Source organism: Cyrtonyx montezumae, unplaced genomic scaffold, assembly GCF_038088225.1.
Source record: "Cyrtonyx montezumae isolate F1298 unplaced genomic scaffold, pur_monq_1.0 scaffold_19, whole genome shotgun sequence".
NCBI classification, from domain to species: domain Eukaryota; kingdom Metazoa; phylum Chordata; class Aves; order Galliformes; family Odontophoridae; genus Cyrtonyx; species Cyrtonyx montezumae.
The window spans coordinates 650,362-665,671 of NW_027071925.1; the positions used below are offsets into that span (position 1 = coordinate 650,362).

Consider the following 15,310-nt stretch of genomic DNA (forward strand, 5'->3'; position numbering starts at 1 on the left):
AAGCAAAAGTTTCTAAGCCAAGATCATGAGTATGTCTGTTTTGATTTTCTCTCTCAAGCTGATAAAAAAAGAAATGCCAGGGGGAAGTTTAACTGTTTGAGCACGTGTTGTTACTCTGAATGATTGAATGCAATATGGATCTAGTGATGGAACTACCTTCACACTTGTGTACACGTATGCAGGTAAACTGGTCTCATCTGGGTCTGGTGGGGCAGGTCTGGGAGGCTGGCATGCTGAGGATGTGAGGAACAAGTAGTAGGAGGCAGAAAGGCAGAGATAAGGAAATATAATTCCAATCCTATTAGGATTCTTATGAAAGTAATACATTATGAAAGTGTTTTGGAGAGTCTTTGAGACTGCCAATTCACATTCAATAAACACTCCTGTGTTACTTCTGGGTTCTTTGGGAGATGAACAAAAAAGTATTCTTACAACAGAAAGTAACTTGCAGGCTGAGCAGCACACAGCCCATAGGAAGGGGAAGCACCAAAGCTCTTCAAGAGCAAATTGTTCTCCCACCATTTTTTATAGCAAAGTGTGGCAGTTCCTAAAGGAGTACACACAACTTTCACAACAAACCAGTTCCAGAATATTAGTCAAGATGAAGTTACAGAGTGAAAAACAAATGCCAGAACAAAAAGAGTAACAAATACATAAATTTAGAGCTACAAGAAGAGAGAACCAATATATGTTAGGATGAGATGTCAGCACTCATTGGTTCCTCAGCAGGAACGGGGTTCCAGCCACGAGTGCTGGAGGAATATCTCACATTCAAAGCCTAAAAGGGAAGAACAAGGAGGAGACCGAGACAAGGCACCAGGTGAAGAGGGAAGAAAGTACAGCGGATGGGGGTGCATTCAGAGGCTGGACTGATTGCACAGAGACAGGGGATCAAAGACTGGTTTGGGTCTGGTTGGAGCAGGGGGTTTGGCTGGGTGGTCCGTGACTGCTGCAATGCAGGGAGTGACATGCTGCCCACAGCTCATGGCTGAGGAAGTCCAAGGAAGGAGCTTGGGCAAAGCAGGATCAAGGGCAGGGCTTCTGTCCTTAGGGGAAGCGAAGGCACAACTCCAGGCTAAAATATTTCCAGTAGAAAGTAGGAGAACAATGAAGGAGTATCTCTGAAGAGCAGCTGAACTATTGAAAGTGGCTGAAGGTGATGAAGGGCATCTGTAAGTTTACTAGGTCAAGAGGACAGGGGCTGAAGAAAAAGTTGTCACTAAATATGTTAAACCATGCATAGAGGTCATACATGAAAATCATGGTTTTATGGAGCTCAGCAAGAGCAGTGTCAGAAGGAGGCTTAACACATTTGAAGCTGTTTGTGTTGAAGACCAAAGCATCTCTCCTCTCAAAGGATCTCTGGAAAGGTTGGTCTCAGATGGACAGGATATATGGTAGAGATAGGCTGCCCCAGACATCTACCGAGGTGTCACTTCTGAGGCCTTGAGGACAGTGACTGTGCCCCTTGCTGAGCGTGTAGTGACATGACAGGTGCTCTGGTTTTCTTAAGTTCCTAGGGGTGGGGAAATGTCCCACCCATAAAGGGGTGGGAAAGCAAACATCAGAAATTGTTCAGTAAGGAACATTTCTGTTTATGAAAAGTGAGCAGGGGGAGATCTCTTCACAGTCCTTATCTATTGTGCATACAAGAAACTCGAAGGACATTGGATGGTGAGTCGTGGGTTTCAGTACATTATCCCAGCCAGACCCGTGCAAGCATGGGTTGGACAGTTTGGAGTTAGCAAACCCGAACTCTGGCCACATATTGTAATGCCAAAATCACATCAGTTTAAGAGCCCTTACCCCGTGTTCAGTGTCCTGCTCTGTCTGAAAAATATTCATGAGCAATATTATGAATTCAGTAGCTTGGCCAACAAGGTGGGCCTTTCTCTGGTTGCCATTTTTACTGCTTTGCGTGGTTAAATCTGACAGCACTTTGTTCATGTGGAAGTGAGAAGGGAACAACTAGACAGGGGGAGACACAAGGATGATGGTTAAAGTTATACAAGATTGGGCCATATTTAATTGTGTGCACCAATGAAAAATATGGTCCTATGTTTAATGCTAATGGAATCCATCATTCATGCATCATTGCCATGGGAACCATTCAATTAACATTAAACATACTTTGATACCAGTAAATGTTACTGGTTGGCAGAGGAAAGTTACAACACGTGTAATTTTGCTCTGTTTTCTCTTACCATGTGTAGGTGTCTGGGTGGCACTGTTTAGTATCAGGTGATTATAATTTTGTTCTTGGTCATCTGAAATTCACAGAAAAAAAAAAGATCCCTTTAAGAAACAGCTTAGCAAACCCACTGATCTGCAGATGATAATTACAGCTCACAGTATTCACAGGAAATCTCAGCATGATTAAAGAAAGGAGAAGAAAATGCTTAAGAAAGCAGAAGAGTCTGTTATACAGTTCACTTAAAATTCCAGAAGCAAGAAGAACATGATAATAAGAAACTGCTCCCCTTCTGCTGATGCTGCAAATTAGAGTAGTCTGCAAAGGTAAGAAGCATGTCCAGACATGGACTAACAGGCATCTTCCTGGGAGAGCTGGAACGTCAGAACCCCAGCTCCATGCCCTCCCCATCCAACATGGAGCTTTCAGGACATCAGCTACTTGGAAAACAGACTCTCCCATTGTGACCACAACCATCCCCAACAACATCACATGCATACAGGGAAGGATCAAATTAATAGCCTAATAAATGCAGGAAGAACATCTCAATAGCTGCACCTGGGTGGAGCTCTCCCTCTCTAAGAGGTGAGGATCCCACAAGACCTGATGCATTCATGAGTAAATGCACCAAGCTGAAGAGGGAATGTTCAACAGCAGAAGTCATGGCATGGTCAATGGCAGCAGTAATTAGTCACTGTCCTTTTGGGTGGAAAACACTGTTCGCTTTGTCTCACTGTAACAAAAACCATTTGGCAAGTGACTGCTGATTAACTTCTGTCATCCTTAGTTTCCAGAAAACCATCAATAAGGAATGACCTATCTTTGTCCAGATCTGTTTGCCTGGTTAGGGTACCATATTAAATTGGGTGAGAAGATTTCAAGAAAATTACATCTCACGTTGGATGTTAAGACGACTCTACTGAAAAAACTCTCATTGATATTTCGCTTCTTCCCCAGGGGATCCATTCCACAGGATCATGATTTTTAGTCCAATTCCTCCTTCCTGTCTGCCAGGGACACTGAGAAAATCCCTATTCTTTCTGCAATAGTTCCTTATGACAAAGTGGTTTCTGTGTGCTCCCTTGATAATATTTCCTTCATGATTCCCTGTAACGTTTGCTTTATCTTTGTTTGTTTTCATTCTAGCATCCTTCATGCTCCACTGTTGACCTAGATCCCTCTCAAGTATACATCCTGGGACATGTTTCTGGGTCCAGGGAAAACTTGTGATCCTTTATGATTCCTTACTGCTTTTCAAACGGACTGCTACTTGTTCATTTGTTCAATGCACAAAAGGCTTTTTAGTATTCCTGTTTCAGACCAACACATAGCATTTTTCTCCATTTAATCAATTTATTTTCAGTCTACTTCTCCAATCTGTTAAGAATATTTTAAATTCTAATACCATTCTCTAATAGACTTATGGTCACAGAAGCTTCACACCATCTGCAAATTTAATAAGGAAATTTCTTTTCCACCATTAACAAAAATTCTCAATGTAGAACCACACTGGTTCATCTCTCTGCTGATATTTACTCACCTTTTGTGGTTAGTCAGCCAGTATGCCATCTATCTCATAGAAGTTCATTAGGACTGTGTTTTTCAAATTAGTCTCACATTACTTTCCCAGAAACTACTGAAAACCTAGCAAAAGTCAAGATCCCTAATACAAGCTATTTGTCCCTGACCACAGAACATGGTAAATAATAACAATTATTAAAATAATATCCTGACATTATTTGCTTCTGAGAAATTTACACTGGCTGCTACTTTGCTGGAAAGTCATTTTCCTGCACAATATGCTCAATGTCTGTGCACTCTTAAGACTAAAATCAGAGGTTATTTGTTTAGATTTTACCCAGCTGGGAAACTTAACTTACATCTCCACCTAGAATATAGGCACTGTTTAAATACACAACCAAAGAACATCTGAAAGGTTATTAGCCTGGGTACCAATCAACACACAAAGAAAAACAGGCTCACATAGGCACCAAAGTGCCCTTCAGTAAGTGGCATACGGGTCTCCCAAGGCAGAATTTCCTTTTAGATCTTCCACTGCTCATTACTTACAACAAGCAAAAAATCCCACAGCCGTACTTCTGTGATTTTATTCCAGTTTCTGTCTCATTGCACTGTAACATGAAAGATCTTTGATACTTCTAGAATCCTCCTAACCATCTGGAGGGACCGTCAGAAGTTTGGGATCACCTAGGACACTTCTCACCCAGTCTTCAGCAAGCATGGCACAGGATCCCATTCTCTGATTTCTGCATTAGGTTTTAACATTTTCTGGAGTTCAGTCATTTTTGGTAGTATGATTTTAAAAGACTTTATGTGATGGCAATTCTGACAAATACTTAAAAGAAATAACGGCAGTATATTTAGTCTTTTGTAACAGAAACACAATATACTTTAGTTCTCAACTGAATCATCTCTCTGTCTTCAGCAACTATTAGGTCTTTCATACTTTATGGCCAGAGTAAGAAAAAAATTTATTATTAGAAAACTCCTCCAAAGGAAGATATTTCTAGCTCATGAAGCTTGTCAGTCAGCAACCCGACTATTGTCTTAAAAATCTAAATACTCTGTGCCTCTGAAAAAGCTATGGAGATAAGTTCTGGGCCATTATCTATAGACTTCAATCATAATCAATTCATAATGCTCCCAGGCAGAAATGTACCTTGGGTATTAACTGTTTGAGTGGTGTGTAGTCATTACAGCCAGCAGCTGGGTTGCTGAGACAGTCAGGTACACAACGCTGGGGCAGTCTCCTCTATCCATAATTTGTAGGGTTGCAAAGGCAGCTGTTTTACACAGTGTACATCAGGGCTACTTGTGCCCTGAGAACAACAGCTTTTCTCTTACGGCATGTTTTCTGTCACTGAGTTAACAGTCATAGAGTCAAAGGATTGCAAAGCTGGAGGCACCTCTGGAGGTCATCCAGTCCTACTTCCTTCTCAAAGCTGGATCAAGTTGCTCAACATTTGGGATTTGAATATCTCCAAGCATGGAGAATTCTTCCAACGTTCAACCATCCTCACAGCAAGAAAGCTTTTTCTTAACTTCAATCAATACTTTCTGTTTTTCAGTTTGTTATTATTGCCTCTTGTACTCTAACCAGGCACCACTGAAAAGAGGCTGACTGTCTTTATTTCTCACATCAGCTATCGGCACATTGATTAGATCTCTCTGCTCCAAGGCTGAACAGAGACTCCTCAAGAGCTTTCTCAGTTTCTCCCCATAAAACAGATGTTCCAGCCCCTCCAGCATCTTTGTTGTCCTGCTCTGGGACCTCCCCAGGATACCTCTCTCCCTCGTACTGGGGAGCCCAGCGCCAAGCCCAGCACTCCAGATGTGTCTCACCACACATCTAGGTAAAGGGGCAGGGTCTCCCACCTCAACCTACTGTCAGTGCTTCTTCTATTCCAGCCCAGGATGCTGGAGGCCTTCTTTGCCACAAGAGCACATTGGTGCATCGTGTTCAACTCTGGTGTAATGCAGGGTACAGCAAGGACGTCCAGCTTGGCTGTAGCAGAGACAATTTTCAAATCAATTGCTGAAAACCCAAAGATACAAATCCTTTGTCTTCTTCGCAGCTCACACTACAGGAGCTGACAGATGAAAGGTTACACGGTGCTGATGGAGACGCTTGTGGGTGTGAAATGTAAGCATATAAAACAGTTGCTGACAAAACCTTAGCACATTAACTGTTCCAGAAGGGAAACAAGAAAATTTCTCTCTTCTCTTAGACATGGAGTGCTCAAGCAGGTCCTTGGTCTGGCATCCTTACTCCTAGAGTAAGCTGTGTCTTCACTGAGGGCAGAGATTATAGTAACATGAATAGGAATGACAGTCTTCTGATACAGCTTTCGATTTCACCCCATACCTCAGCCTTTTCCTTACTTTTTGTCTTTCCTTCCCTTAATTTCTTTTCCTTCAAAAATCCCAGGTGCTTTCAGGTTACAGCTTAAGAAATGATGTCCAAAATAGGGCCCTGAATTATTGGCATTTTCACATGGCTGAGTTAATCAGGCAGCTGAATGCAGTGCTGGTCCTCATTTACAACTTCTGTAGCCTATTGTAAACAGTTTCTAAGCAATAAAATGCTTTAAAATGATGGGTGAGCCTTCCTACACTTCTTCAGGTTTAACAAGATAATGCTGTTAATTGTGAAGTGCCAGCTAGGCAGAAGCATAGCTATTGTAGATACAAGGATCTGAGTTCAAAGCTATTTACTAGGAAACTGCATTAGAGAAATAAAGAATTCATAGAGCTCTGAATTGCCAGACCACAATGCAAAATTTCTGAGCACAGCTGGAGTAGTTATCAGATACAATAATCAGCATAAAGAAAGCAGCATTCTGTGAGGAGAAGGAAACCTGTGCTCCCGCACAGGGATGTTTAGGTCTTCAGGTTTCTTTGCAAAAGAAACGGATTCACGTAATTAGGACAGAGTGAAATGCTGCATCCCATGAGGTTGTGCCTGTGGTCTACATGTGAATCCTCCAACTGCTGCTCCACCCCCTCCCTCGGGCTGGTTGCCCCCCAGCAGATCAGGCTGCCCAGGACTCCATCCAGCCTGGCCCTGGGCATCTCCAAGGACAGGCCATCCACCAGGCAGGCTGTCGGTCTGTTCGAGCTCCCTCAAAAGCTCTAATACTTCTATGTAGGATTTACCCGTAAGAACCTGCATTAACAGACCTCCCCAAGATCCTCTTCTTCAGTGTCCCCAGCCAGCATTTGCAGAAGGAGAGGAAGGATCACTAAATTAATAATCCCTCAGATTTCACTCAAAGTGCACGTGCATTTTTGAAAAGAGTCTGGTGTCAGCTGTGGCATCCAGTGATTGATTTTAAGAAACACAAACATATTTTCTGCTGTGGAAAATAAAGTTTTCCCAACGAATATGTAGAGTGCTTTATGGGCCTGCAGCAGCTGAGCAACTTTAGCATCTGGACATGAACTGTCTCTGATAACTCTGGGCAATGGGCATCATAACTCCCCACAGCAAATCAGATGGGCATCCCTGGTGAGCAGTTAAATCAGAGCACCTGGGACAGCTCCAGGGTGGGATGGGTGGATGGATACTATTCATCCCTTCTTCTCAGAGGCTCTCTCCATATGCTGAGGTATTGCTGAAGGGTTCAGCTTCATGGGAATACCCCATGGTCAGGACACACAAAACGAACTCTGCTTCAAGGCACAAAACTCCAAGCTGCTGATGAAGAAAACTTTAAATATCCACTAAAGAGTTCCCTTTGCTCTTCTTATTCAGGAGATCCTCTCAAGAAAGGATCTTTTTGCATCAGACTTAACCTTTCCTTTGGTACTTTTTTTTAGGTTACTCTAGGGTATAATTTTTTCAGTCTCAGGGATTTTGTATGTGTTTATTGTTAATAAAAAACTAGATTTATTGTGATCTATAATGGAAAAAATAGCAAGTGTCAGAATATGGAAAGAAAACACTGTATTTTCCAGCTGTCTCCCCCTAATAAAAACTGCAAAGGAAGGATATTTTTAATATATGCCAGCTATACTGCAGATATATGATGGTTCTGAAAGTCATGCAATATTTTGTGTTAGTTTTGCAGTATTTATTAAAGCACTGGGAACTGCTCTACCATCTATATTTGACAGGACAAAAGAAATGGGCCCAACAGGAGCTATTCCCCTAGGAAATACACTTTTTTGCCTTCTGCCCCTCTAGTCTTTTCAGCAACCTCAGCATTTGCCTACCTTCAACCTTTTTTTGTTTTCCAGCAGAGATTTTCAGCAAAGGAAAGAGTAGCAAGCAGTTTATTTTTCAGATGACAAGATAACTGTTTGGTGTCTGCATTAATGAAGTGAAAATCCCCTTCAAGCCCAATCTTCCAGAGTACTTAAATACTACAAAAGGCTTCAGGAACTGAAAGAGATGCAGACCCCCAAGGCAAGGAAAAAAAGCAGACCACGAGGTGATGATCATAATGCAAATACCTGTGGCACAAAGCTACCGGTTTGTCACCTGCCTGTCCCCACTGGGCATGGTCTTTTCACTATTTGTAGTCTGGAGGAAAACCCTTGTAGTTTGTGTCCTTTACCTGCTGCCATGCTGGTCAGCCAAATCTGATGCTGAGCACCTAGAGAGGAGAAAAGGCATTGACCCTTTAGTCCAGGTCAGACAGGGATGGAAACAGAGGGCATCTCCCAGCATTGGGGACCATTACACTGAACTGGGGAGGCTGAGCCTGTAGTCCTCTCCAATGGGAGACTTCCCAGGCAGGACTGTGGTGTCTTAGCAAGGTGCTGAGCATATGAATGCTAAGCCTAATAATCATTAAATCCCAGCTGTCTTTCATGTACCTTAGCCAATAACTAATTACTTTATACCTTTATGCTATGGATATCCATCTGGCAGAATGTTCTGCACCTGGCTGACAATCCCCAAACAAAGTGACACCCAATAAAAGGACAGTAGCAAGGCACTGTAGCAAGTCAAAAATCAAAAATAAGCTACGAATGAAGTCAGAATGTCGAGCACTAAAGGGGCTGGAGATTCTAGATTAAAGGCTGCCCCCAAATCCTTAATTTGATATCTATTATGTCAGGTTTTTGTTCCACTGTTCCAGCCTATTTTTCAACTGTAATCCTGTGACTCATTCATTGAACAGGATGCTCAGGGAATAAGGCAGCTATTCAAGAGTTATTTTAATCCTCATTAAGCGGTGAATGGCCCTGTTCTTTAATATCCCACACCATCCATATACTGCACTGATTACAGAACTGTTATTTTCCATGCAGGCTTTCCTCTAGCACTCATCTAAATCTCACTAACAGTTTCCAGACTCCCACTGAAGGCAGGGTGGGCTCTGTTAGCCTCAGGTGTAAGCTGAGCCAGAAAGCAATTGTACCTGCATCTGCAGGGTTTTATTACTTGTGGAACAGGCAGGTCAGACTTTGCAGATTACACCGGGGATTTTTTAATAGGATTTAGCAAGCATATATCAGATGCTAATTAATCATACCACTTTTGTGTGGAAGGTAAGGCAGGTGCAATCATTTCTGGTTTACAGGTGAGCAAGGGAGGCAGGTGGAAGCACTTCCATGTGGCCATGCAGCAGCACAGGGAGGATGGGAATGCCCCCAGCCCCCCCTAGCCCAGCCCAGCCCAGCCCCAGGCTGGAAGCATATCCTGCAAGTTGCAGCTGGGGCAGCTCACAGGTGCTCAGCACTACTGAAAATCATGGTGCAGCTGTTGGAACCTTAAGCAGCAAGAAACTAAATTAGGGTTGCATGGCTCTGATTAACTGACTCAGCTTCCTCCAGGCCACAGGGCAGTCTCACACCAGCAGAACCCAGCATCCCCTCCTGTCACCCTTTTTGTTGCCCCAGGCAGCATCACTTGGGGCACCAGCAGCCATTGGCTGCTCTGTTTAGCTGGCTTAGCAAGATCAGCACTACGTGGCAGAGACTAAAACCCAGAGGTACCCTGTCCTGGCAGTGCTCAATAAGATATTTCACTTGGAAAAATGAAGACTCTATGAACTAAGGTTTCACTGAGAACCTCAACTCAGCCATTAGTTATTTGCTGACCTCTTGGTTTTGCACCTTCAGTGGAAGTCTTTCTAAACTTCTGTTTACTGTCCACACGCACACAGAAGTAATGCATGTGAGCACTGGTCATCCCAGACATATCCTGATTTTGGCTAATCTGATGGCATTGTAGCTTCAGTTCTTTCTGTCTGAATTTCTGCTGACAGCTCAGGGGATGCCAGCATTGGCAGAAATATTTGGCTGTATGGGGGATGCCTTGACGAGGACATGTTGGAAATGGGTGATTCAAAGGCCAGATGTGGCCGTCCAGACTGGAGGCTGAAGTGCTTGGAATACCAAAGTGAGAAGTGATCCTCATGCAGAAAAACAAAGAGTATATGGTGATGGAGACATCTCACTTCCTTCAAAGTGAAACGTTCCCCATCACTGGGCTTTGCAGCAGGTCAGGTTGTGCATGGCAGCTGTAACTGCTTCACTGCAATGTTGGTTCTTTATTTTAATGCTCCTGAAAGTGGAGACTGAAATGAACAGTACGATGTCAAGGCAGAGGCAAGTATAGAGCTGCAAATGGAAAATATTCAGCTGCAATGGGCTTTGAAGTTGACCAGTCTGACTGCTTCAGATAATTTACATAAGTCACTCGGCTGCCCAAGAACACAACAACAGAACACAACAAAAACTCAAATAAAAACAAAGCCACAAAAAGTATATTCTTCAATCTTGGTTAGAAGGATGTTTAAAAAGAACGATGCTGCAGTGAAGATAAAGGTTATTCTGAGATCCAAATATATTTCTTCAAGGAAGAATCTGTGGAGAAGATGTTCTTTGATAAAGAAATAGTTTTTTTCCTCCAGGTGGACAATGAAGTATAACATCTATTGAAAGGGCAGCTTTTTACATGCTAACAAGACTCACCAGCAGAATACTCTGGAAAAGAGACCTGTCCTGCACAAGAAAGTTTTAGTAGCAATGTCTCCACATTTAGAAAGCAATAGTGACAAAGATACCCCAAAATGGGGAAGTTTGATCTTAACTGTTGACCCAGTGTGAGAATACAGGAAAGTACATTTAGAACAGAAGCTGTGGAGCAAGATAAATGGCATGAGAAAGGAAGGCTGAGAACCAAGGACACTCCAGAAGAAAAGGAAAATAAGTTCGAGTAAGCCGTGTGATGGACGCGTAATGATGACCCTGACTGGAGGAAGAGTGTGCGGCTTGGAATGACTCATGTCCCTGACTGGATAAGCACCTGCATGCACAGTTTGTGCAGTGCTTTGTTGACTTGTAAAAGCGGGTGGGAAAGTTAAAAGAGAAAAGTTGTGAATGTATATAAAGGATGTTAGAACCTGTAATAAATGATTTGGATCGTCCACATCTGAGTCTGTGCCTCAGATGCAGAGTTTCAAATCTATCTGTAGCATTTCATACTTTATTTCCTCTGATCTTCTTTGATTTTTGTATATTTAGGGCTGCCTTTTCCTGCATATTCCATCACAGATCAGGAGAATGAAGCAGTGAAATGAATAGCAGAAATCCAGATAAAGAGAAAGAGAACAGGGAGAATCCTTCTGGGACAGAAAACCGCACAGCTGGAGGCAAATCCTCTTGGACAAACTTAGCTGGCGTTGGCAATCAGTGCCTGGGATCTCCTCTGTGTTTGAGAACTTCCCACCAACTCTCCAAACGCGAAGTAATTAGATAAATACGGGCTGGGATTCTCAGAAATCAAGCAGCTGAGCAGGCTGCATGACTAACGTTCAGCAGCGATGCACGAACAGCATCTGGGGGAGCAGTCCTGGATGCTAACCTTTGGAAACACATTTGAAATACGCAGATCACAGTGAAAACATATGGTCAGAATAGAACAAAGTGTATCCTTTAAAGGGCATTTCTGAAGATGAAGTTGATTTTAGAAGATATAAATAGTGTGAGTCTCTAAAGCAGGATTAGTTAAATGCAATCTTATGTGGAATACAGCCAGCTATTGCACATTCAGAGTGGAGAGTTAATTATGCTAATACCATCAGAAGAAACATGTGATTGTTTTTAACCCCATGGTATTGGCAGGAAAGAGAAGGAAAAGGAACAAGAAGTCTTTCCCCTGTTTATTCCTCATTCACAAGGTATCAAGGAAAACAAAAAGTGGGGATGAAATCCTTGCAGGAAGGGCTCTCTATGTCTCAGTGGGACTGGATCATGCTCCCACTGTGTGAGCAGGGAGCTGAGCCTCACTCAGGGAACAGCCCAAAGGAGCCTGGCTGTCCCATCCTCCTCTCTCTTTAGACAAAAAGTACAGAGGATTTAGCAGAAAGCTAAACCTGAGGCCACCTCACTTGTTACATTCCAGGCACAAAAAAGCCAAACCCAAAACAACCCTTATATGAATTCCCATGCAACCAAATGGGATTTCCTGAGCACATGCATTTCATGGTTCACTGACACAGTGTCCAGCGGTCTGGTGTCATTTGAAACGGGCTAGAAAAGCAGAAAACCCAAGAGATGCTCTGACATATCCCAGTGCTCTAACTCTCTGGGTTAGGCAGAAAAGCAGAGACCAGTTTAGGGTTACCTCACATGAGAAGGAAGCTGAAGAGCAGGGGAGTACAGGCTTGCAGCACCATGAGGCAGCTGGAGCTCAGTGGCACCTGCAGCACTGTGGGGCAGAGCAGGGAGCGTACATGGTGGCCCTGAAATTTTCAGCATGCCTAACTCATGTACCAAAACACCCAGGGAACGCAGGGAAAAGGAATTTTCAACCCCAGAAGCAAAAATCCACTGCAAATGAGATTGTCTCCTGACTGTCCAGGCACAGATGGGACAGTAATTAATTCATTTCTATTATACGGCGCAAACTAACAAACTGAAATTGTATCTGTAAGGGAATATGATGCTCAGACTGCTGCTGAGGGAGGAAAACACCTTTATGGGTTGCAGTCAGGGAACTCCCCCTATGTAGCCACTTGTTGCATAGATCCACCAGTCAGACAGGTGGAAAAGCAGAAAGCTCCTTGAGAAAGGTACTGCGTGGGAACTGCTGAATCATGTACTGAACCACACTGATCATCTGAGGTGAGCCCTGAATCAGCCACGGGAGCACAGGGGAAGGCAATGCACCTGTGTGACCAGAAGGGGTGGAGTCTGGCTCCACCTTTCCTAGACTCCATTTAAGAGCTGAGCACCACTGGGGAAGGATCTCTTGTTGGAGATAGCACCTGTGGAGTTTCCTGTTGTGAGCCTAGGATGCAAGTGAACATTTTTCCCTTTATTTTGATTGTCTCTTCTCCATCACAATGATCACACTACACCATCTATAAAATATATTGATCAAATTATTGTTTGGTATTATTCATTCTGTTAACCTTGCATCTTATTGGTGCTCTTAGTCCTATCCCAGGTGTGAAGTTAGCTCCTTTCTGGCACCTTTTATATATTATTTTTATATAATATGTATCATATATCACTAATTTTTCGATCCCACTCCAGACATGAGAATTCCCTTGCTGCTCCTCTGCCAGTAATCCACGCTCACCCTACCAGCACCTGGGCAGCCACATGGGGACTTCCTCGTGACACTGCCCGGCCCTCTGTAAGGGGCCATGAACAGCAACCTGTACGTCAGGATTTCTTGAAGCTTTTTTCTTTCTTTTGCTGATTTCTGGCATTTTCTATTCCCAAATGTAGGACTTGTTTGTGTGCTTGTTAAGTGTTCTGCATTGCTTGGAGCAGCACTGTATGGACGATTAAGATCCTGATACAGTCTAACACTGATCATATTCTTCAAGCATACAAGTGAGGTCACTAACACTAATGAAGCGCTTAAAATGAACCATATGCATATGTGTTTTATGGGGGCAAAAAGAGAGTGGCACTGTATTAAAGAAGAGCTAAAAGCTCTATTTAAACCCACCCCTAAACCTAGCAGCAATTAAGCAGGTGGTTAACTTTAAGCATCTGCTTAAGTCCAACTGAAACTTCATTGAACGGGGCTTTCAAAACAGAACTCCAGTAGTAATAGCTATATATGCTAGCATCAGAATCTTTGTTTTTTGCTATTAATTACCTGCTCCATTCTTGCAGTCTTTCCATTCTACCTGATTTGGTATGGGAGAAAGCAATGCTTCCTCTTTGAAATAGGTGAGGACAGCTGCATTAACTCTAACCACCAGCAGTACTGTGTTCCTCCCATGGAGCACAGATCTTTGGATATGTTATACACGCCTGTTATTTTAACTTCTTAAAAATAACTATTTAATTAAATAGCCCTTTTCCATATGTTCTAATTAGAAATCTTCTGCTTGGCCGACTCAAAACCAGCTGAAGTGATGAAGTACTAATTTTATATTTTTTTTAATTATTATTTTTGGTGTAAGTCTCAGGAAGACTTAGATGTAGGGAAAATTGGATGATTAATGTTATAGGAAAAAAAAGAAGTCATTTAAAATGAGAATATCTGCATGTGCTTCGAAGAACTCGCCTTCTTTGCAGGAGCAGGAAGGAGATGTACGAAGCACAGCGTGGCTGACTTTAACTTCAATAAATGTAGAGTGCAGACAGCGCAGGAAACCTGCCTGGATTTCAGTGCACCAGGAGTGGTACCAGCTTGGCACCTTGAAAGGCTGTTAAATAATTAATTTGTCTCTATTGACAGTAAGTTGCAATATTCATTGTATATCTAGTTGTGCTCAAATAGGTTTCTTGTCTAGAATCCTATGGTAACTACTAAAGTAATAGTCTTAAACCCCATGCTGTTGTTATGATGAAATCATTGGTTTGTCTTTCCACCACATTTTTGTGACACCCTGGTATCTCTTTCCATTAGAAAATGAGCATCACCTGACACAAAAGCTGTTGGTTTTTTTAACTATCCCAATTTTAGCAGAAGCATGGCATTTTATCACAAGTCTTTTAAAGATCCTCAGGCCCTTGAATCATTTGATTAGTTAGGAATGTCATCTGTCTTCTTCACCGAAGGGAGCTTGCTGCTGCCTTGTTCGTTAGCAGCAGCACACAGCACCTCCAAGGCCCTGAAGGCAAAAGAATAAACAAAAGAACACAGCATTTATTTATTTTGAACCTGCTTTTATTTTTTTTAATCTAACCTCAGATTTGTTTTCAGATCTCATTTGCGGTTTCTTTAGCACATGTGGTTGTAATACTGAAACTCCCTCAGTAACTTATGCATTTCTGCACTGAAATCTGGCAATGTGGCTGAGCACAGTATTTACAGCCCTCTCCTGTAGGTAAAATAATTTCTATCTATTTACTTGCTACCTTCCATGGGAATACTTACATTAGCAAATCTGATGCTCCGCTATGCTTGTTGGAGCATAGTTTTATTGTTTTATTTTATAGCTGCACCATGATCACCAAGGCCAAGTCTGGATGTAAGGGCACTAAAGACATGGTCTTGCTCTTCCCTCAGCACTCCCCCATGCACTTCTGCCTCTCTTGTGCCTGTGTTAAGTGTATAGATGATCTTGCAGGAAATCCTCTATGCTTTTTATTTGAACAGATCAGTCTCCTGATTGCAGTTCCATCTCAAAGGTAGTGCTGAGTAGCTGGAGGTGGGAATGAGGGTGCAGCTGC

At 42.7% G+C, this 15,310-nt stretch overlaps 1 protein-coding gene across 1 annotated transcript in view; it reads right to left on the reverse strand.

Moving 5' to 3' along the window:
* The window catches only part of SHISA6 (shisa family member 6), a 215,597-nt gene that overhangs the window by 18,543 nt on the left and 181,744 nt on the right, over positions 1 to 15,310 (reverse strand). The window contains exon 4 of the mRNA XM_065735121.1: positions 2,205 to 2,267. Within this exon, the coding sequence (XP_065591193.1) occupies positions 2,205 to 2,267 (63 nt within the window). The remainder of the gene's footprint in view (positions 1 to 2,204; positions 2,268 to 15,310) is intronic.